The following is a 21,885-nucleotide window of genomic DNA, read 5'->3' on the forward strand; positions in this document are numbered from 1 at the left end:
CCTGCCCGGGGACTTGTGCCACTCCTCAGGGTTATATATGGAACCTCTCGGACAGGGACAGGGAGTGGGTTCCCCTTTCCAGACCCTGCCCGGGGACTTGTGCCACTCCTCAGGGTTATGTATGGAACCTCTCGGACAGGGACAGGGAGTGGGTTCCCCTTTCCAGACCCTGCCCAGGGACTTGTGCCACTCCTCAGGGTTATATATGGAACCTCTCGGACAGGGACAGGGAGTGGGTTCCCCTTTCCAGACCCTGCCCAGGGACTTGTGCCACTCCTCAGGGTTATGTATGGAAGCTCTCGGACAGGGACAGGGAGTGTGTTCGCCATTCCAGACCCTAACCGGGGACTTGCCTGCACTCCTCAGGGTTATATATGTAACCTCTCGGACAGGGACAGGGAGTGGGTTCCCCTTTCTGGACCCTGCTCGGGGACTTGTGCCACTCCTCAGGGTTATATATGGAACCTCTCGGGCAGGGACAGGGAGTGGGTTCCCGTTTCCAGACCCTGCCCGGGGACTTGTGCCACTCCTCAGGGTTATATATGGAACCTCTCGGGCAGAGACAGGGAGTGGGTTCCCCTTTCCAGACCCTGCCCGGGGACTTGTGCCACTCCTCAGGGTTATATATGGAACCTCTCGGGCAGAGACAGGGAGTGGGTTCCCCTTTCCAGACCCTGCCCGGGGACTTGTGCCACTCCTCAGGGTTATATATGGAAACTCTCGGACAGGGACAGGGAGTGGGTTCCCCTTTCCAGACCCTGCCCGGGGACTTGTGCCACTCCTCAGGGTTATATATGGAACCTCTCGGACAGGGACAGGGAGTGGGTTCCCCTTTCCAGACCCTACCCGGGGACTTGTGCCACTCCTCAGGGTTATATATGGAATCTCTCGGACAGGGACAGGGATGGGTTCCCCTTTCCAGACCCTGCCCGGGGAGTTGTTCCACTCCTCAGGGTTATATATGGAGCGGCTCGGACAGGGAGAGGGAGTGGGTTCCCCTTTCCAGACCCTGCCCGGGGACTTGTGCCACTCCTCAGGGTTATATATGGAACCTCTCGGACAGGGACAGGGAGTGGGTTCCCCTTTCCAGATCCTGCCCGGGGACTTGTGCCACTCCTCAGTGTTATATATGGAACCTCTCGGCCAGGGACAGGGCGTGGGTTCCCCTTTCCAGACCCTGACCGGGGACTTGTGCCACTCCTCAGGGTTATATATGGAACCTCTCGGGCAGGGACAGGGAGTGGGTTCCCCTTTCCAGACACTGCCCGGGGACTTGTGCCACTCCTCAGGGTTATATATGGAACCTCTCGGACAGGGACAGGGTGTGGGTTCCCCATTCCAGACCCTGACCGGTGACTTGTGCCACTCCTCAGGGTTATATATGGAACCTCTCGGACAGGGACAGGGAGTGGGTTCCCCTTTCCAGACCCTGCCCGGGGACTTGTGCCACTCCTTAGGGTTATATATGGAACCTCTCAGACAGGGACAGGGAGTGGGATCCCCTTTCCCAGGCAGACGCCCGAAGGTGACCGGGAGCCACCAGAGGGGCTGATGCAATACAAACCATGGCACGGTGGGTCACTGAGGTAAGGGAACCCGTTTGAATGACAGCCCGACTACATGCGGATTTTGGTGTATTTACCCGATAACTACAGAAAAAAGGAGAATCCCTTGCGTACTTTATAGCTCGTTTTAAGGATACGTGAGAGTCCAATGCCGGCAAACCCCTGGACAGATCAGTGTGTCCAGCTGGCAGTACAGACTTTTCTAAACTGTCTCATACCCAACCCTGCCCACTCCTTTAAGTTAACTAATCTTAATTCGCTGTGTCAGACCTGGCCCCAGGGTGACATCAATTCTGATGAATAGGGAGCGCAATTGACTCTTTAAAGGGGCTGGGGGAAAGCGAGAGTGTGCACAGAGAACCGGTAGTGTGGAAATGGAGTTCGGGTCCCGACGAAGAACCCAGAACGGGTGGCAGGATCGTGCGGACGGTGCAGATGAAGAGGACACTTGGCTAAGGACAGAGACGGTGTTTGTAGAAAGAGGGGACATTGGGCCAGAGATTGTCGCACTGCATTCACAGACTAGAATAATAAGCTGCAGGAAGAGAGCCTGGATCACAGTGATACTCGACAGCGTACCACATTTACTCTCCAGAATCCCTTTGGTTCCGGATAGGGCAGGCCAGAGGGGACGGATTACAGCGATACTCGACAGAGTACCACATTTACTCTCAACAATCCCTTTGGTCCCGGATAGGGCAGGCCAGAGGGGACGCTGATACAGGCGGCTGTGATCAGGCTCACCACACAGGCAGGCTCTTTTCTCACTGCTGTAATCAGGTAGAAGGTACAAGAGCCTCAGGACTCGCCCCACCAGGGTCAGGAACAGTTACTACACCTCAACCATCAGGGTGTGGAACAACACAGGATAACTGCACTCACTTGCTGTCCATAAAGATGCTCCCACATCAAATTATCGTACTGGGACTGTCTCAAAATGAGTGAAATAAGAAGTGGATTGACTGAGACAGATCACATTCCTGTCTCAGAATTAGAGAAATACAATCTCACAGGATATTTACAGCGGAAGGGCTGGAATGATGTTTCCCATAAGGTGTGGAACCAGCACTCACAGACTCAAAATCCGAGGACAACTCAGCAGGACTGAGATGAGGAGAAATTTCCTCACCCAGAGTGCAGTGAATCATTGCAATTATCTCCACAATGTTTCTAAATTGAATAGACATATCCTGGGGCTCAGCGGTGATGGGAAGTTGCAGGAAAGTGGTGCTGAGGTCAAAAGTCAAGCATGTTCTGAGTGAAGGGCAGAACAGGTGCAAGGGGCTGAACGGCCGCTCGTTCTCTATTTCAGATTTTCTGAAACACGAGTTTACCTTTGCGCCTCACTGTTTCTCAGATTGAACAGGGGAGCGCTGAGAGCACCGGACATCTATCGGCAGCCGCTGCGGTTATTTCATGTTCTCGTTGTTTATTTGCATTGGCGAAGTTTGTTGTCTTCTGCACTCTGGTTGATCTTTCAGTGATCCAGATATAGTTACCATTCTGTAGCTTTGCTCTGTATGTTTGTAGGAGTTGTATGTGGTGACTTATATGTACTCTGTTAGTTTTTGGAATAGTCACTTGGGGAATCTGAGGTGGAGGCTTATTTAAAATTATACTTAGATATTATCCAACCAATGTTTATTTGACAAGGGTTAATTCTGATATTGAAACTAACTGTTCTTTTTGTGGTTTATATCCAGAGGATTTATTTAATCTGTTTTGGGATTGTGAATATGTTAAAACATTTTGGGTTGATGTTTGTCAATTTATAGATCAATATATTAATGTGGATTTTACTTTTTGTTTTGAAAATGTCTTATTTGGGTTTACTAATAATACCAAATCTCACAGGGATCATTTCTTTATCATAAATCTTTTGTTAATTTACAGCAAATTTTATATCCATAATTGCAATCACAGCAATAAGAAACCTTCATTTATATTTTTACGTCAGACTTCAAGCTATATGTTTATACTCTGAAAACTTCTCATAACCAGAAAGCTGTAAAGACTGTACAAATCTGTCAACGTTTTGGGTTATCTCTGTAAATGTTCCTGTTTTGTGACTTTGAACTTTGAGCCTCGGGGAACTTGCTTTGATTCTGAGATCAAACTGTGACTGACATGTCCTGCTACCGGCTGCAGCCCGCCCTCGGACACAGTGATAGCCAATCAGCGACCACTACAGTGAGAATCTTGCCTCCATTGGCTGAGGAGTGTCAGTGGGCGGGACGCTGAGCGGACCGAAGTTTGGAATCGGGAACGAGTGGACCCGGTGAGAGACCCGAGATTGGGAGCAGCTCCCCGGGTAAAGGCTGCAACAGCGGCCGGAGTTTTGAACCCTTCCGATGGTGGAGGTGAAGATTCGGGAGGAGATTCCGTGAGATGTTTCAGCCACACAGAGGGTGCCCAGTCTTTCCCCGCCGTGGATCGGGGCCTATTGTCCGGAGTTTCCTCCCAGTCCTGTCTCCTGCTGCTGGGATACGGGAGCTGGCCCGCAGCGGCTGCCGATGGGACACCGGTGCTGTGAGCGCTCCCCTGTGCAAAAGGACAGGCTGAAGGTCAAAAGGGAGAACCAGGCGCAAAGGTAAACTCGGACTTTAGAAAATAAGTAACAGGAGCAGGCCATTCGGCCCTTTGTTTCTGTTCTGCCTTTCACTCAGAACAGGTCTGATCTTTGACCTCATCGCCACTTTCGCGTATCGCAGACCCCAAAACTTGTCCTTCAAATTTAGAAACCATGTGGAGAAAATTCAAAAGATTCACTGCCCTCTGGGTGAGGAAATTTCTCCTCATCTCAGTTCTGCTCTGGTGAACTCAGATTCTGTGACCCCCCATTCCTCACCACAGCCAAAGGAAACATTCCTGCCTCTACCCTGTCAATACCCTGTGAGACAGTCTCTGTCTCAGTCAGACTACCTTTTATTTCTCTAATTTTGAGACAGGCCCGGTCAATATAATCTCACCGAGGACACTACCTCACCTCCGAAATCAATCTGGGAAATCTCTTCATTCCCTTCATCCCACAGGCTGACTCCGGGAGGGAGACCAGACCTGTGCACAGTGTTCCATGTACACTCTCACCAGAACCCCATTTACCTTCAGAGGAGATCTTTATTCTTCTATTCAAACTTTCCTTCCCATTCAATGCTCTTCATTTAATATCAGACTCAAACAGTGAACAGACACAACACAGCCTCAGCCATGAATTTAAAGGGCAGGTGTTGCAACAGTTTGAGCTTCATACCGGGGGCCACGGAGCAAGCAGGGTGTCACAAAGGGAGGAATGTGGGAGTGTTGTATGTCTGAGCCCAGCTGTGTGTGTTTGTGTATCAGAATCAGGTTTAATATCACCGGCACATGTGGTGAAATTTGTCAGCAGTACATTGCAATATCTAAAAAATAACTAACACAAATTACAGTAAGTATTTATAAAATTATACTTAAAATGTAGTGCAAAAAGAGAAGGAAAATCCTGAGTAAGTGTTTATCGGCTCTTTGTCCATTCAGAAATCTGACAGTGGGGATGAAGCTGTTCCTGAACCAGTGAGTGTGTCTCCAGGGTCCTGTACATCCTCCTTGATGGTAGCAATGAGACGAAGGCATATCCTGGGTGATGGGGGTCCTTAATGATGGATGCCACCTTTTTGTGGCATCATCTTTTGAATGTGTCCTGGATGCTGTGGAGTCCAGTGCCCATGAAGGAGCTGGCTGAGTTTACAACTTTCTGCAGCATTTTCCAATCCTGTTCCGTGGCCTCTCCACACCAGGCAGTGATGCAACCAGTTAGAATGCTCTCCACAGTACATCTGTAGAAATTTGCAAGTGTCTTTAGTGACAGACCGATTCCCCTCAATCTCCGAATGAAATATAGCCGATGTTGTGCCTTCATTGTAACTGCATCAATATGTTGGGCCCAGGATAGTTCCTCAGAGATGTTGACAGGCAGGAAATGGAAACTGCTCACCCTTTTCACTTCTGATCCCACGATGAGGACTGGTGTGTGTTCCCTCGACTTCCCCTTCCTGAATCCACAATCAATTCCTTTGTCTTCATGATGCTGAGTGCAAGGTTGTTGCTGCGACACCACTCAACTTACTGATCTATCTCACTCCTGTACTCCTCCTCGTCACCGTCTGAAATTCCAGCAACAATAGTTGTGTCATCGGCAAGTTTATAGATGAGCCTAGACACACAGACGTGGGTGTAGAGAGAGTAGAGTAGTGGGCTGAGCACGCATCGTTGAGGTGTGCCCGTGTTGATTGTCAGCAAGGAGGAGATGTTATTTCTGATCCACACAGACTGGGGTCTCCTGGTGAGGATCCAGGTGCAGAAGGAGGTACAGAGGCCCAGGTTTTGGAGCTTGTTGGTTACAATTGAGGGTCTGATTGTGTTGAACGCTGAGCTGTAATCAGCAGCCTGACTTGTGTATTGCTATTGTCCAGCTGATCTAAGGCCGAGTGGAGACCCAGTGAGATTGCATCTGCTGTAGACATATTGTGGCAATTGGCTAATTGCAGTGGGTCCAAGTCCATGCACAGGCAGTTTATTCTATACATGACTAAACCCTCAAAGCACTTCATCAATGCTGTGTGTCTGTGTGTGTGCGTGCACGCTTGAAACAGTGATCCCAGTTTGATTCAGGAATCTTTCCTGTAGCTGGGGTACCTCAGAAGAGGGGTCATAGTGATGGGACGATCATTCTGATCAGAGCCAAATTACTTAGCCAGTAAATGCTGAACCTTTAGAAATTACAAATCACACGTGTGTTTGAGAGAGTATTTACAGATTTAATTGTAGATTTCAAAATTTACCAAGTAAATTTATTCTCGAAGTACACGCTTGTCACCATGTTCAATCCTGAGATTGTTTTTTTCGGACAAATCCAAGAATCATGATTGAATCAATGAAAGCCCGAACCCAACATTGTAGATAAAACACAATGTGCAAAAGACAACAGACTGTGCAAATATTAAATAGGAAAAAAAAGTAAAAAATAATTATCATGAACAGGAGATGAAGAATCTGTGAATGTGTCCATTGGTTATAGGAACAGCTCAGTGATGGAGCAATTGAATTTGAGTAAGATTATCCCCTCTGTTTGAAGAATTTGATGTTTGAAGGGTGATAACAGTTGCTGAACCTGGTGGTGTGGGCCCTGAGCCTCCTGCACTTTCTTCCTGATGGCATCAGTGAGAAGAGATCATGTGCCACTTGGTGGGTTCCTTGATGATAGATGTAGCTTTCCTATGACAGCGCACCAGAGAAATGTGCGCAGTGGTGGGGAGGGTTTTACCCGTGATGTACTGGGCCGTATCCACTACTTTCTGTAGGATTTTCCTTTCAAGGGCTTTGGCGTTTCCATACCAGACCATGATGTAACCACTGAACATATTCTCCACACACATCTGTAGAAGTTTGTCGAGGTTTTAGATGTCATGCTGAATCTTTGCAGGCTTCTAAGGAAATGGAGATGTTGCTGTGCTTTCTTCGTAATTGCACTTCCATGCTGGGCTCAAGACAGATCCTGGAAAGTGATGACATTGAGGAATTTAAGGTTGCTGATCCTCTCCGCCTTTGATCTCTGAGGAGCACTGGCTCACGGATCTCCTGTTTCCGCCTCCTGAAGTCAATAATCAGCTCCTGGCTCTTGCTGACGTTAAATGAGAGGTTGCCATAAGACCATAAGATATAGGAGCAGAATTAGGCCATTTGGCCCATCGAGTCTGCTCCGCCATTTCATTTTAGCTGACACAATTTCCCTCTTGGCCCCAATCTCCTGCCTTCTCCTGGTAGCCCATCATGCCCTGACCAATCAAGAAACTATCAACCTCTTCCTTAAATGTACATGAAGATTTGGCCTCCACAGCTGCCAATGATTCACTGTCCATAGAGTCCATAGATTCATTACTCTCTGGCTAAAGAAATTCCTCCTCATCTCCATTCTAAAGACACCTCTCTATTCTGAGGCTGTGTCCTTTGGTCTTAGACTCTCCCAAAATAGGAAACATCCTCTCCATATCCACTGTATAAATCCTTTCACCATTTGATATATTTCAATTATGTCCCCCTCTCATTCTTTTGAATCCCACTCAATACAGGCCCAGAGCCATCAAATACTCTTCATATGACAACACATTCATTTTGGGAATCATTGATGTGAATGTCCAAATTCATTTGGACACTCTCCAGTTTCAACACATCTTTTCTAAGATAAGGAGTCCAAAACTGCTCACAGTACTCCCAGTGAGGCCTCACCAGTGCTTTCAAAATTTTCAACATTACATCCCTGCGTTTATATTCTATTCCTCTTGAAATGAATGCTGACATTACATTTTCCTTCTTCACCACAGACTCAATCTGAAAATTGACCTTTAGGAACTATTTGGAAAATAGTCAGCCCTTTCATTTCTTCTGCCAAAGTGCATGCTGATACCCTTTGCTGACACTGTATTCCATCTCCCACTTCTTTGCCCATTTTCCTCATCATGTTGAAGACCTTCAATTGCCTCTCTATTTCCTCAAACGACCTGGCCCTCAACCATCTTCATATCATCTGTGCAGCAAGGTCATCAGTTTCATCATGCACATCACTGACATTTAACAAAGAGTATCAGTCCCAACACAGAGTACGGTGGAACCCACTCATCAAGAGGCTCCCTTTTCACCCACTCTTTGCTTCCTCTCAATCAGCCACGGCTTTGTCCATGCTAGAAACTTTCTGGTAATACCATGGGCTCATGGGTTGTTAAAGCAGCTTCATGTGTGGCATCATGTCAAAAGCCATCTGAAAATCCAGGTAAACAACATCAATCGATTCTACTTTGTCTGTCCTGCTTGTTATTTCTTAAAATAATTTCAACAGGTTTGTCAGGCAAGACTTTCCCTTCAGGAAACTATGCTGACTGTGGCCTATTTTATCTTGTGACACGGTACTCTCAGACCTCATCATTAATAATGGACTCCAGCATCTTCCCAATCACTGAGGACAGACTAACTGGCCTATAGTTTCCTTTCTTCTGCCTCTCTCCCTTCTTGAAGAGTGGAGTGACATTGGCAATTTTCCATTCTTGCTGAACCATTCCGGAACCTTGTGATTCTTGAATGTTCATTACTAATGGGTCCACAATCTTTTTAGCCACCTCTTTCAGAACGCTGGGGTGTACATCATCTGGGTCACGTGACTTCTCTAACTTAGCCTTTCAGTTTCCCAAGAACCTTCACTCTGGTTCTGGTAACTTTGCAAACTTCTGACTCCTGACACCTGGAAGTTCCACCATTATGCTGGTGTCTTCCTCAGTGAAGACAGACACAACATATTTATTCAGTTTGTTTGCCATTTCCTTGTCTCCTGTCACTGCCTCTCCAGCATCGTTTTCCAGCCACCCTAGACTTGATATTAGATAAAACGTGGGGTGAGTGTGCTTTAATTGGGCAAGAATGTTGCACCAACACACCAGACAAATCTGAAAATATAACTCACCTGATGGATTATATTTGAGATGCAGCAGATAGAATGAGAGAAGTGGGAGAGCAGTTCCACAATGATAATCCCTCAGGAAGCTGGTGGCCATTTGGGACTCTGGGAGGATGGTGGGATACTGGTTTACATAGTACAGTTCCACAATGATAACCCCTCAGGAAGCCGGTGGCCATTTGGGACTCTGGGAGAATGGTGGGATACTGGTTTACATTGTACAGTTCCACAATGATAACTCCTCAGGAAGCCGGTGGCCATTTGGGACTCTGGGAGAATGGTGGGATACTGGTTTACATTGTACAGTTCCACAATGATAACTCCTCAGGAAGCCGGTGGCCATTTGGGACTCTGGGAGGATGGTGGGATACTGTTTTACATTGTACATTTCCACAATGATAACCCCTCAGGAAGCCGGTGGCCATTTGGGACTCTGGGAGGATGGTGGGATACTGGTTTACATTGTACAGTTCCACAATGATAACTCCTCAGGAAGCTGGTGGCCATTTGGGACTCTGGGAGAATGGTGGGATACAGGTTTACATTGTACAGTTCCACAATGATAACCCCCCCAGGAAGCTGGTGGCCATTTGGGACTCTGGGAGGATGGTGGGATACTGGTTTACATTGTACAGTTCCACAATGATAACCCGTCAGGAAGCCGGTGGCCATTTGGGACTCTGGGAGGATGGTGGGATACTGGTTTACATCGTACAGTTCCACAATGATAACCCCTCAGGAATCCCGTGGCCATTTGGGACTCTGGGAGGATGGTGGGATACTGGTTTACATCGTACAGTTCCACAATGATAACCCCTCAGGAAGCCGGTGACCATTTGGGACTCTGGGAGGCTGGTGGGATACTGTTTTACATTGTACAGTTCCACAATGATAACCCCTCAGGAAGCTGGTAGCCATTTGAGACTCTGGGAGGATGGTGGGATACTGGTTTACATTGTACAGTTCCACAATGATAACCCCTCAGGAAGCCGATGGCCATTTGGGACTCTGGGAGGATGGTGGGATACTGTTTTACATTGTACAGTTCCACAATGATAACCCGTCAGGAAGCCGGTGGCCATTTGGGACTCTGGGAGGATGGTGGGATACTGGTTTACATTGTACAGTTCCACAATGATAACCCCCCCAGGAAGCTGGTGGCCATTTGGGACTCTGGGAGGATGGTGGGATACTGGTTTACATTGTACAGTTCCACAATGATAACCCGTCAGGAAGCCGGTGGCCATTTGGGACTCTGGGAGGATGGTCGGATACTGGTTTACATCGTACAGTTCCACAATGATAACCCCTCAGGAATCCGTGGCCATTTGGGACTCTGGGAGGATGGTGGGATACTGGTTTACATTGTACAGTTCCACAATGATAACCCCTCAGGAAGCCGGTGGCCATTTGGGACTCTGGGAGGCTGGTGGGATACTGTTTTACATTGTACAGTTCCACAATGATCACCCGTCAGGAAGCCGGTGGCCATTTGGGACTCTGGGAGGATGGTGGGATACTGGTTTACATTGTACAGTTCCACAATAATAACCCCTGAGGAATCCCGTGGCCATTTGGGACTCTGGGAGGATGGTCGGATACTTGTTTGCATTGTACAGTTCCCCAATGATAACCCCTCAGGAAGCCGGTGACCATTTGGTACTCTGGGAGGATGGTGGGATACTGGTGTACATTGTACAGTTCCACAATGATAACCCCTGAGGAATCCCGTGGCCATTTGGGACTCTGGGAGGATGGTGGGATACTGGTTTACATCGTATAGTTCCACAATGATAACCCCTCAGGAAGCCGGTGGCCATTTGGGACTCTGGGAGGATGGTGGGACACTGTTTTACATTGTACAGTTCCACAATGATAACCCCTCAGGAAGCCGGTGGCCATTTGAGACTCTGGGAGAATGGTGGGATACTGGTTTACATTGTACAGTTCCACAATGATAACTCCTCAGGAAGCCGGTGGCCATTTGGGACTCTGGGAGAATGGTGGGATACTGGTTTACATTGTACAGTTCCACAATGATAACTCCTCAGGAAGCCGGTGGCCATTTGGGACTCTGGGAGGATGGTGGGATACTGTTTTACATTGTACATTTCCACAATGATAACCCCTCAGGAAGCCGGTGGCCATTTGGGACTCTGGGAGGATGGTGGGATACTGGTTTACATTGTACAGTTCCACAATGATAACTCCTCAGGAAGCTGGTGGCCATTTGGGTCTCTGGGAGAATGGTGGGATACAGGTTTACATTGTACAGTTCCACAATGATAACCCCCCCAGGAAGCTGGTGGCCATTTGGGACTCTGGGAGGATGGTGGGATACTGGTTTACATTGTACAGTTCCACAATGATAACCCGTCAGGAAGCCGGTGGCCATTTGGGACTCTGGGAGGATGGTGGGATACTGGTTGACATCGTACAGTTCCACAATGATAACCCCTCAGGAATCCCGTGGCCATTTGGGACTCTGGGAGGATGGTGGGATACTGGTTTACATCGTACAGTTCCACAATGATAACCCCTCAGGAAGCCAGTGACCATTTGGGACTCTGGGAGGCTGGTGGGATACTGTTTTACATTGTACAGTTCCACAATGATAACCCCTCAGGAAGCTGGTAGCCATTTGAGACTCTGGGAGGATGGTGGGATACTGGTTTACATTGTACAGTTCCACAATGATAACCCCTCAGGAAGCCGATGGCCATTTGGGACTCTGGGAGGATGGTGGGATACTGTTTTACATTGTACAGTTCCACAATGATAACCCGTCAGGAAGCCGGTGGCCATTTGGGACTCTGGGAGGATGGTGGGATACTGGTTTACACTGTACAGTTCCACAATGATAACCCCCCCAGGAAGCTGGTGGCCATTTGGGACTCTGGGAGGATGGTGGGATACTGGTTTACATTGTACAGTTCCACAATGATAACCCGTCAGGAAGCCGGTGGCCATTTGGGACTCTGGGAGGATGGTGGGATACTGGTTTACATCGTACAGTTCCACAATGATAACCCCTCAGGAATCCGTGGCCATTTGGGACTCTGGGAGGATGGTGGGATACTGGTTTACATTGTACAGTTCCACAATGATAACCCCTCAGGAAGCCGGTGGCCATTTGGGACTCTGGGAGGCAGGTGGGATACTGTTTTACATTGTACAGTTCCACAATGATAACCCCTCAGGAAGCTGGTAGCCATTTGAGACTCTGGAAGGATGGTCGGATACTTGTTTGCATTGTACAGTTCCACAATGATAACCCCTGAGGAATCCCGTGGCCATTTGGGGACTCTGGGAGGATGGTGGGATACTGGTTTACATCGTATAGTTCCACAATGATAACCCCTCAGGAAGCCGGTGGCCATTTGGGACTCTGGGAGGATGGTGGGACACTGTTTTACATTGTACAGTTCCACAATGATAACCCCTCAGGAAGCCGGTGGCCATTTGAGACTCTGGGTGGATGGTGGGATACTGGTGTACATTGTACAGTTCCACAATGATAACCCCTGAGGAATCCCGTGGCCATTTGGGACTCTGGGAGGATGGTGGGATACTGGTTTACATCGTATAGTTCCACAATGATAACCCCTCAGGAAGCCGGTGGCCATTTGGGACTCTGGGAGGATGGTGGGACACTGTTTTACATTGTACAGTTCCACAATGATAACCCCTCAGGAAGCCGGTGGCCATTTGAGACTCTTTGTGGATGGTGGGATACTGGTTTACATCGTACAGTTCCACAATGATAACCCCTCAGGAAGCCGGTGGCCATTTGATACTCTGGGAGGGTGGTGGGATATTGGTTTACATGATGGAATAACCATTGGAGCAATAATAAAACCAACAATCTGATTACGATTCTCGTGCTCAGTCGGGAGCCAGAAAAGGAGGCGACATCAGGGTTCCGGGTCCTCATGGGGAATGGTCGGGGTAAAAGGGGAAAGAAAGCCCTGAGATCTGAAGCATTATCGCCATAAAGACATCATTCACTTCGTAAGTCCTGATGATATTGGATGTCTGTTGTCATGGGACAACAAAGAGGAGGGAATGGGGAAATATGTATTGAACTTTGCATTTTATTGTGAGTATCTGATGAGACAAAATGGAGCTGTACAAACCCCGGAGTGCTGAGCTAGTAAATGCAATATATGTAGCTGACTAAAGTAGCCGGAGGAAACGACAAGAAATGTGCTCACTAAAGGAACTCGTGACTGCAAACACTGAACGCTGTGCAGAAATGAGGAAGTAGCAGAGACGACTCAACCGGAGATGGCAGCAACAACAAATGTATCGGGAACACGGAGCTCGCTGAAAACAGTAACCTCGTCTTGTTCTTATGTACAGAAGGAATATTTTGTAAACGCTGTGTTTGAAGTCCCCTCCCATCCCTGGTGAGAATGGAGGTGAACTTACCCCCTGCAGGTAATAAAGAATAAAGCTGTTTGATGAAGAAACACTCAGTGTTGGGATTGTGTTCTGTGAGTCTCAGCAGAGAGATACTTGACAGGGGGTTAAGGGTGAAAGGTGGGGAGTTTATGGGGCACATGAGGGGATACCTCTTTACTCAGAGGGTCACAGGAGTGTGAAATGAGCTTCACCCACCCACAAAACGTCTGCCCCCAAATGAGGTGGAGCCCAAATGGCGGGTCCCTCAAATGAGCTGCTGCCAACCGGAGACCGGGGTCTTCGGGCTGGTTTGTTGCCACCAGAGAACATGATGTGTGCCCCTGGTGATGGACACACTGACGGTAGGTGTCGGCGCTTGGGGGGAGGGCAGTGTTGTACTTGTACGGGTGGGTAGAGATATCTCAGAGCCAGTAGATGCCAGACAAGGGCTCGTCCTTTATTCTGGGAGGTCCTGGTACCAGTTGTAACGGGGTTTACCCGATGGTGCAGTCTGGGAGGACAGGGACTGGGCCGTCTCCAGTGCCAGTACAGTCACTCTCGGCTGAGCCTGGAGTGGGAGCAGGGACGGTTCCTGTTGAGATACGGACATGAAGGTCCAAACCCGGGGAGAAGCCATTGTCAAATTTCACCAAGAAACAATCAGGCCAAACAAACTTCAGGCAGAACTGGTCAGGATGACAAACAGACATCGGTACACAGAAATGACAACTTTTAAAATCAGAAATAAACCAATGTAAAAGCAAATTTAAAACCAGCTCCTTTGCCCGAGGATGGGTGGAATGGAAATGGTCCTGAGGTAAAGGAGGTGGTTTCACACCGTCTGCATGACTCAGTCGCCCCATTGAAGGAGTGGCAGTGGCGATTGAGTTCGCACTGAGAGGGGAATTGGACACGGAGGGACAGGCCTGATGAGGGTCGGTTTGATTGCCGAGGGGATCTGCTGTCTTGTCTTGTGGACTGGCCACTCACGGCTTCCTCACCGGCTCAGACACTGAAAGCCCGTGTTTCCCTGCCCCGCCCCCCCCCCCCCGGGTCCAGGCAGTCTTGTCCCCCGGGAGATGAAAGAGAAAGTAAATTCACCCGCTTACAACTGGACAATGATGTGTGTTAATTATTTGGAGAATGCAGATCAAACAGTGAGGTTGTGAATGTCACCAAAACCGGTGTGTGGAGAAAGTGAGGGTTGTCTCAGGTTACAGTGGGATCGAGACCAGTTGGGAAAGTGGGCCGAGGAATTGCAGGTGGATCTTAGCTGTCACTCAGAAACAGTTCTTCAGGGGGTCAAAGACGACTGAGACACGAAAGAGAGCTTTTCTTGGGCTCTGGATTCAAACAGACAAGACTGGTGCACTCGTTGATCTCGTTTGAAGGTACCGCGGCAGAATATAAGTTGTTGCTCCGCCACCCTGAGGGTGCAGTCATCAATTAGGAGCAACTTCGCACCATCCTCCACAAGTGTGACATACCAGTCAGCAAGCATTTTAATTCTTCATTCCCAGTCCTGTTCGGCCGTGTCGATCCATGGACTCCTCTTGTGCCAAGATGAGCTCCCAGTCCCCCCCCCCCCCCCCCCACCCCAGGGTGGAGGAGCTACACATTATATTCCGTCACATTATATACCCTCCAATCTGATGGCATGAACATCGATTTCCACTCAGGAGAACAAATTACCGTCACCCTCCTCTATGCCCCACTCTGACCTTGTACTTCTTCTCACCTGCCTACACTCCTCCCGGGACCCACCTCCTGCCCTCTCTCTGGTCCACTCTCCTCTCCTATCAGATTCTTTATTCTCCAGCCCACCCTTTCTTGACCTTCCCCACCCACCCGGCATCAGCTTCCAGCTCGCCTCCTCCCCTCCCCCACCACATTTTTATTCTGGCATCTTCCCTCGTGCTTCTCTGCCTTGCAGAAGGCTCTCGGCCAAAAAACGCCGACTGTTTATAATTTTCTATGGATGCTGCCTGAGGTGCGGAGTTCCTACAGCGTTTTGTGTGAGTCGCTTTGGATTTCCAGCATTTGCAGACTTTCTCCTGTCAGTTCCAGAAATCGCCGTCCGTGACCAGGCGATCACATGCGCATGCGTAAGGGTTGCGGGGAGTTTCGCGCGTGCGCACGGTGGACAAAAGGCTCGGAGACTCGGCGGCGGGTAGGAGCGGGGATCTGGGCGGATTATTATCGGTACCGGCGTCCGAACCGCGACTGAAGTCCAATTACTGTGAACTCCGGACACACCTTTCCTCCGCACCCCGGGACAGTCCAAGTCCTTTCCCTCTCTCTCTACGAGGGCTCCGGGGAACTTTCTGCTGACCAGCGAAGGTGCTGGAGCCGTGGCGGATAGATGGGTCTCTTCGTCGTGGGGGTTTCTGGGTAAAGAGGCAGCCATAGATGACAGGGCCTGCGTTTTCCCCGTTAGAGAGATAGATAGATACTTTATTCATCCCCATGGGGAAATTCAACATTTTTTCCAATGTCCCATACACTTATTGTAGCAAAACTAATTACATACAATACTTAACTCTGTAAAAATATGATATGCATCTAAAATCACCCTCTCAAAAAGTATTAATAATAGCTTTTAAAAAGTTCTTAAGTAGTTTACTTAAATACATTGAGTCCTAACCCCGGCATCTCCACAACTGACCTATAGAACATCTTCAGCATCTCACTACAAACATTGAATGACGCCTACCTTCTAAGGAAGTACAGTTGACTCTGTGCCTTCTTGCACAAGGCATCTGTGTTGGCAGTCCAGTCTAGCTTCTCGTCTAACTGTACTCCCAGATACTTGTAGGTCTTAACCTGCTCCACACAGCAGGACTCCGAGTTATATTGGAAGTCTGATGTGTACAGGGTGAACAGGACCGGAGAGAGCACGGTCCCCTGCGGCGCTCCTGTGCTGCTGACCACCGTGTCAGACCTACAGTCTCCCAACCGCACATACTGAGGTCTATCTGTCAAGTAGTCCACTATCCAATCCGCCATGTGAGAGTTAGTCCGTAGGCCGTATTTGGAATCGCAAGGGAAGGGAAGGGGAGTAGATGGATCACTCGGGCACCACTGAACACTGAGGAACTGACCTTCCAGTCAATGAAAATGTCAATTTTTACTGTATGAAAAGAAGGAAACAAAATCCTTGCATCAGTTTTAGTCCTTGTGGAAATCACCTTTGTTCCATCTAAATCTGGACCTTTCTGCCTGTGAGAACATGTTTAGAACCATTCGCTTTGAGTACATAATGATACCAATTACCTTTGGCCTGGGTACCAAGTGACCTGTAGCTTTCACTTCACAAATATGCCACACTCCAATGAGAACCGGGACTGCCCTCCCCATCATGTTCATTGGCATTGCCTCTGATGGGCTCTCCACCGTCAATCACCTGTGCGGAGGGGCAGAGTAATTTGAAACTCTCCAGGGTTTGCCGTGTAACATCACATGCTCTTTGTAGTGCTGTCATACATGACCAGAACTTGAAATAATACCAATGTTTTCCCTAATTTATTTTTCTCACAACATATGGACCGACGATTTGTCTGAAAGTTAAATGTTTAAACAGCCTGAAAACAGCACGGCATCAACAAAATACCAGCTGTGCAGCAACAAAGGCTCTCTGTGTGGGAGCATTTCAGTTACTGCACAGCTGAGAATAATATGGGACAGAGAATAATACTAATGGAAGGAATCAGACTGGGCCAAGTCACAGATTGAATGTCCCATTCTCACACAGACAGGAAGACTGTCGGGGAATTCGATGGACAGACCAGTTGCTGGCACCATGAACAGTTAGAAGGTGAGTTTTTCCCCAAACTTGGGTTGATCGTCGCTGCAACAGTGTGATGTCAGAGCTCAGAAAGGAAACTAAAATTATCTCATAATATATCGGCTGTGAAAATTAATCAGATACAGAAGCAGAATGAGGTCGTTTGTCCCATCGAGTCTGCTCCACCATTTCATTACAGCTGATCCATTTCCCTCTCAGCCCCACTCTCCTGCCTTCTCCCCATATCCCTTCCTGCCTTGACTAATCAAGAATCCATCACCCTCTTCCCTAAAATATACCCAATTACTTGGCCTCCAGAGCATAACAACAAATTCCACAGATTCACCACACTCCAGTTAAAGAAATTCCTTCTCATCTCCATTCTGAAAGAACAAAGCTCGATTTTGAGGCTGTGTCCTCTGGTCTCAGACTCCCCCACTCAAGTAAACATACTCTCCACTTTTCAATGTTCGGTAGATTTCAATGAGGACCCCTTCATTATTCTGAACTCCAGTGAGTAGAGGCCCTGAGCCATCAAATGTTCTTCATCTGACAAACCTTATAATTAAGGAAATATTTTTGTAAACTTCCTTTGAACGCTCTGCAATGTAAGTACATGAGTTCTACTTAAGGGGCCTGAATCTGCTCTCAACAGTCCAAGTGAGGCCACACTTTATAAATACTCAACAACACACCCTTGCTTTTATATTCTCGTACTCTTCAACATTATTTCCTCTCTATTGAGAAAACAGTCTGCACTCATTGTTTCTAACAAAGTGGATGACCATACACTTCTCTGAATGATGACTTTCATTCATTGATGTCTTTTGTAAATCTTTTTTACAGGTTAGAAATGGCAAACATTGTGTACGGGAATTTTAAAAAGAACAAAATGTCAGTTTGCTGTCTCTGCCCAGATATTTAAGGAGTTACTAGATATTTAACAATGTATCACTGTCGATCCTTGGAGATGAAGAATTATGTCATCACAGCTGGAAAAGTACTTTGTGTCTGAAATGAAGTTTCCTGTGGTAACTCAGTGAAATCCACTGGAACCGGGGAGCTGAGAACACACCAGCATTTGTTCACTGGAGATCAGTTCTTCAAATACATTGATTGTGCAAGGGGTTTACTACATCTGACATTTGACTTATGAATTGACAAAGAACTGTGGGAAGGGATTCACTCTTCACTCACTCATCTGACCTGCATGCACACCAGCGAGTTCACACTGATAAGATGTCATTCACCTGCACTGATTGTGGGAAGGGATTCACTCGGTCATCTAGCCTACTGACACACCAGCGAGTTCACACTGGTGAGAAGCCGTTCACCTGCTCAGACTGTGGGAAGGGATTCACTCAGTCATCGCAACTGCAGAGACACCAGTCAGTTCACACCGGGGAAAAGCCATTCACCTGTTCAGACTGTGGGAAGGGATTCACTTGGTCATCTGAACTGAAGATACATCAGCGAACTCACACTGGGGAGAGGCCGTTCACCTGTTCAGACTGTGGAAAAGGGTTTATTCGGTCATCTCAGCTGAAGGTACATCAGCGAATTCACACTGGGGAGAGGCCGTTCACCTGCTCAGTCTGTGGGAAAGGATTCACTCAGTCATCTGTACTGAAGGAGCATCAGCAAATTCACACAGGGGAGAGACCGTTCAGCTGCTCAGACTGTGGAAAAGGATTCACTCATTCATCTGTACTGAAGGTACATCAGCGAATTCACACTGGGGAGAGACCATTCACGTGCTCAGACTGTGGGAAGAAATTCACTGACTCATCCAGGCTACAGGCCCACCGGCGAGTTCATACTGGAGAGAGGCCGTTCACCTGTTCAGACTGTGGGAAGGCATTTACCCGGTCATCTCAAGTGATGGTACATCAGCGAATTCACACTGGAGAGAGGCCATTTTCCTGCTATGAATGTGGGAAGAGATTCACTCATTTATCTGACCTACAGGTGCACCAGCGAGTCCACACTGGAGAGAGGCCATTCACCTGCTCAGACTGTGGGAAGTCCTTTATTCGATCAGTTGAACTGAAGACACATCAGCGAATTCACACTGGGGAGAGGCCATTCACCTGCTCAGACTGTGGGAAAGGGTTTATTCGGTCATATCAACTGAAGGTGCATCAGCGAGTTCACACTGGGGACAGACCGTTCACCTGCTCAGACTGTGGAAGGGGATTTACTCAGTCATCTCAACTGATGATACATCAGCGTATTCACACTGGGGAGAGGCCGTACACCTGTTCTGAATGTGGAAAGAGATTCAGTCAGTCATCCGACTTACAGACACACCGACGAGTCCACACTGGGGAGAGGCCATTCTCCTGCTCCCAATGTGGGAAGAGATTCTCTCAGTCATCCCACCTTGTGACACACTACCGAGTTCACACTGGGGAAACTATTTAAATAGGTGACAGGCTACAGGCTGGATATTTCACCATCACAGTTACTGAATCAAGTTCAAAAGTGACTGTTGGTGCCGAACTCGGTAATTATTGCTGCTGTTTATCAAACCCAGTTCTGCACTCTGGTCACTGGACGTGGGAGGTATTCCTCGGCTAATGTTCCCGTTTAATGGGACTGGAGTTTAATGGTTTGGATCTGTGACACAGAAATCAGTTCTCATTTATATTATGACCACATTGACAGAATCTCCTTTCTCTCCCGTGACTGTCATCTCCTATAACTACCGCAAGGCCTGAATTTACACTTCCCTGTTGAGCATCAGAGCCAACAGTACTACCGGCCTTTCTGTTGCTGCCGTGCCCCAATGGGTCAACCACCACCCACCCAGCAGTATCCAACAAGGTGTTCTGCTGAGGAGAACGCCCACAGGACAGCCCTGCACTGTCTTCCTAATGACCCTTACCTCTGCTGGTGGTCACGCTTCTCCTATCCGAAGCTTGTACTCTGGGTGTGGCCACCTCTTCAGATGTTTCTTTTCAAATATTATTATTATTATTATTATTATTATTATTATTATTAAAAATAACACAGGTACATTGAAGTAACAACACTCACAATCCCTCAAAACAAATTATCTTAAAGATTGAACATTTTTGTGAATTAAAAAACCCTACTAAGCAAGAAAAGTGAGAGAGAAAAGAAACCCATTGGGGGTACAACCCCGGAGCCATGCGTCATACAGAAAGCTTCTAAAAATAAACATCAAACCGCCAACAAGAAAGACAGATATATCAAAAAACAATTACACTTAGATAGTGGAGGAAATCTATCAGTTAACTGAAATGATAATAACGAGCAAATGAGCCCCATCTCTTCTCAAAATCAAATAAAGGTTCAAAGGTTCGACTTCTAACTTTCTCCAAGCTAAGACACAGCATCACTTGAGAGAACCATCGTGACAAAGTAAGAGCTGATATGTCCTTCCATTTCAACAAGATGGCCCTCCCAGCTATCAATGTAACAAATGCAATAACATGTTGGTCAAACATAGAAATACCACGGATATTTTGAGGAATTATTCCAAAAAGCACAGTCAACTTCTTTTCTTTCTTTTTACAATATTTTTATTCAGAAGAAAAGAATGATTTACAGAGAGCAACACATAGATACATCTCAACATAACTTGTGTACATTCATATATTGTGATAAAATTGATCAAAATGTTATAGCATATCACATAAAGGTATACCACTCTGTAATCAAAAATTGAAAGATAGGTAATACATCATAAAAAAATATATAAAAAGTCAACCCCCTACCAACTACCAAAGGAAAAAAGTTGATGGATGATAATGAATAAATTAGAAAAGAAAACATATTCGCTTAAGAAGAGAAGATAAAAATATACATAAAAGTCTGTGCACTGTTAAACTTTATAAATTGGAAAAGTAATTTTGGAAAGGTCCCCAAATATCATAAAAATATTGTTTCGAATTTAAGACTGAGCAGCGGATCTTTTCTAAATTTAAATCAGACATAATATCACGTAGCCATTGAAGATGTGTAGGAGGGGTAGACTAAGAAGCTGTCCAGTTTTTATCCGAATGTTTCTCCACTTTGTAATAAATGTAACTCTGCTGATGCCTCTTTAATTCATATGTTTTAGTTTTGCCCTAAAATTTAAAAGATTTGGCGGGAAGTATTCCATACCTTCTCACAACTTTTTAGGGTCCAATTTGACCCAAATCCCTTTACTGCCTTGTTTGGTATTATTGCAGATGAAGATATAACTTTAAATACTTCTAACCTACAGGGTTTAGTTTTTACCTCTCTTTTAGCAAGGAGAGCAATCTTGCTTAAATGGAAGCACAGTCAATTTATTAGGTTGTAAGTTGATTCCGAGTGCTTTAGAAATTATCGAAAAGACTGACTTCCAAAACTATTTTAATATAGAACTTGACCAGAACATATGTGTCAGTGTAACTCTCTCAGTTTTACATCTATCACAATACTTGTCAACTTTGGGAAATATTTTAGAAAGTCTCTCCTTCGACAAATGGTAACGATGTACAATTTTAATTTGAATCAGTGAATGACTAGCACAGATCGAAGAAGAGTTAACCAGCTTCAGAATCCGTGTCCAATTCTCCCATATCAACGTCAAACTGAGTTCCTTCTCCCAATCTTGTTTAATCTTAAGTAAAGGACGCTTATCCCATTGTAATAAT

The 21,885-nt window shown here is 46.9% G+C and overlaps 1 protein-coding gene across 1 annotated transcript in view; it reads left to right on the plus strand.

Annotated features, from left to right (window-relative positions):
* Nucleotides 1-17,197: 17,197 nt before the first annotated feature.
* Nucleotides 17,198-21,885, plus strand: part of LOC140723348 (uncharacterized) — a 64,400-nt gene continuing 59,712 nt past the window's right edge. The window contains exons 1-2 of the mRNA XM_073037935.1: nucleotides 17,198-17,263; nucleotides 18,080-19,418. Of these exons, the coding sequence (XP_072894036.1) occupies nucleotides 18,473-19,418 (946 nt within the window). The 5' untranslated portion in view covers nucleotides 17,198-17,263; nucleotides 18,080-18,472. The remainder of the gene's footprint in view (nucleotides 17,264-18,079; nucleotides 19,419-21,885) is intronic.

This window comes from Hemitrygon akajei, unplaced genomic scaffold, assembly GCF_048418815.1.
Source record: "Hemitrygon akajei unplaced genomic scaffold, sHemAka1.3 Scf000110, whole genome shotgun sequence".
Lineage (NCBI taxonomy): Eukaryota > Metazoa > Chordata > Chondrichthyes > Myliobatiformes > Dasyatidae > Hemitrygon > Hemitrygon akajei.